Source organism: Octopus bimaculoides, chromosome 25, assembly GCF_001194135.2.
Source record: "Octopus bimaculoides isolate UCB-OBI-ISO-001 chromosome 25, ASM119413v2, whole genome shotgun sequence".
Taxonomy (NCBI): Eukaryota; Metazoa; Mollusca; class Cephalopoda; order Octopoda; family Octopodidae; genus Octopus; species Octopus bimaculoides.
The window spans coordinates 22,731,053-22,731,830 of NC_069005.1; the positions used below are offsets into that span (position 1 = coordinate 22,731,053).

Below are 778 nucleotides of genomic sequence, written 5' to 3' on the forward strand. Positions count from 1 at the left end.
ATGTAGGCTCGAAATGTCAAAGACTTTTCCATTCTTCCCGATTGTCAAACTAATACATCTGCTTGTTAGTTCTTCAGCTGTCTTCGTCTTTTGTTTTCTGTAAATTCGAACTATGTATATATATATATATATATATATATATAAATATTATTTCTAAATCTCTCAAAGAGAGACATTCAGTAATAGTTCTTTAAAGTAAGTGCTATTTACCAACATAATGTGGCTGTCCCAAAAGGGACAATGTTACTGTTGTTTTAGCCCTAAGAAACATTGTTTCTAGCTGGCTGTATGACACACTATCTGTGTCACACTATCTGTGTCCTTATATTTTCGAACAGGGAGCTCAGCATTCCCATCAAGTGCAAAACAACATCTGTGGACTAGTTTCTGGGTTATTGCCCTTTATCAACACAGAATAGCTGCTTTAGCCAGATGGTGTTGCTGGATTCACCATTTGAACATATATGGCTGGTTTAAAGGCTAAAAGATTAATGATTTTGATTATAGGACAGCAGCCATGCTGGAGCACTGCCTTTCTGTGACAGCATCCTTCACCCCTACCACCCACTGAAAATTGGATGTTGCGATAATAGTGATGATTGTGATAATAGTGGTGGTGGCAGTAGTAACAGTGGTAGGCTGCTGCTGCTGCTGATAATGACAATATGATGATGATGATGATGATGATATAAAATACCTCCAAAGTTTTTACTTACAGTACATTGTGCTATCTATCATTCCATTTGATGCTGCAATTGCTTCATACTGTGAGCTGAAA

General features: G+C 37.1%; 1 protein-coding gene across 1 annotated transcript in view; it reads right to left on the reverse strand.

Annotated features, from left to right (window-relative positions):
• Nucleotides 1-778, reverse strand: part of LOC106867435 (harmonin) — a gene marked incomplete at its 5' end in the record, with an annotated part of 38,500 nt that overhangs the window by 17,550 nt on the left and 20,172 nt on the right. The window contains one exon of the mRNA XM_052976838.1: nt 717-772. Within this exon, the coding sequence (XP_052832798.1) occupies nt 717-772 (56 nt within the window). The remainder of the gene's footprint in view (nt 1-716; nt 773-778) is intronic.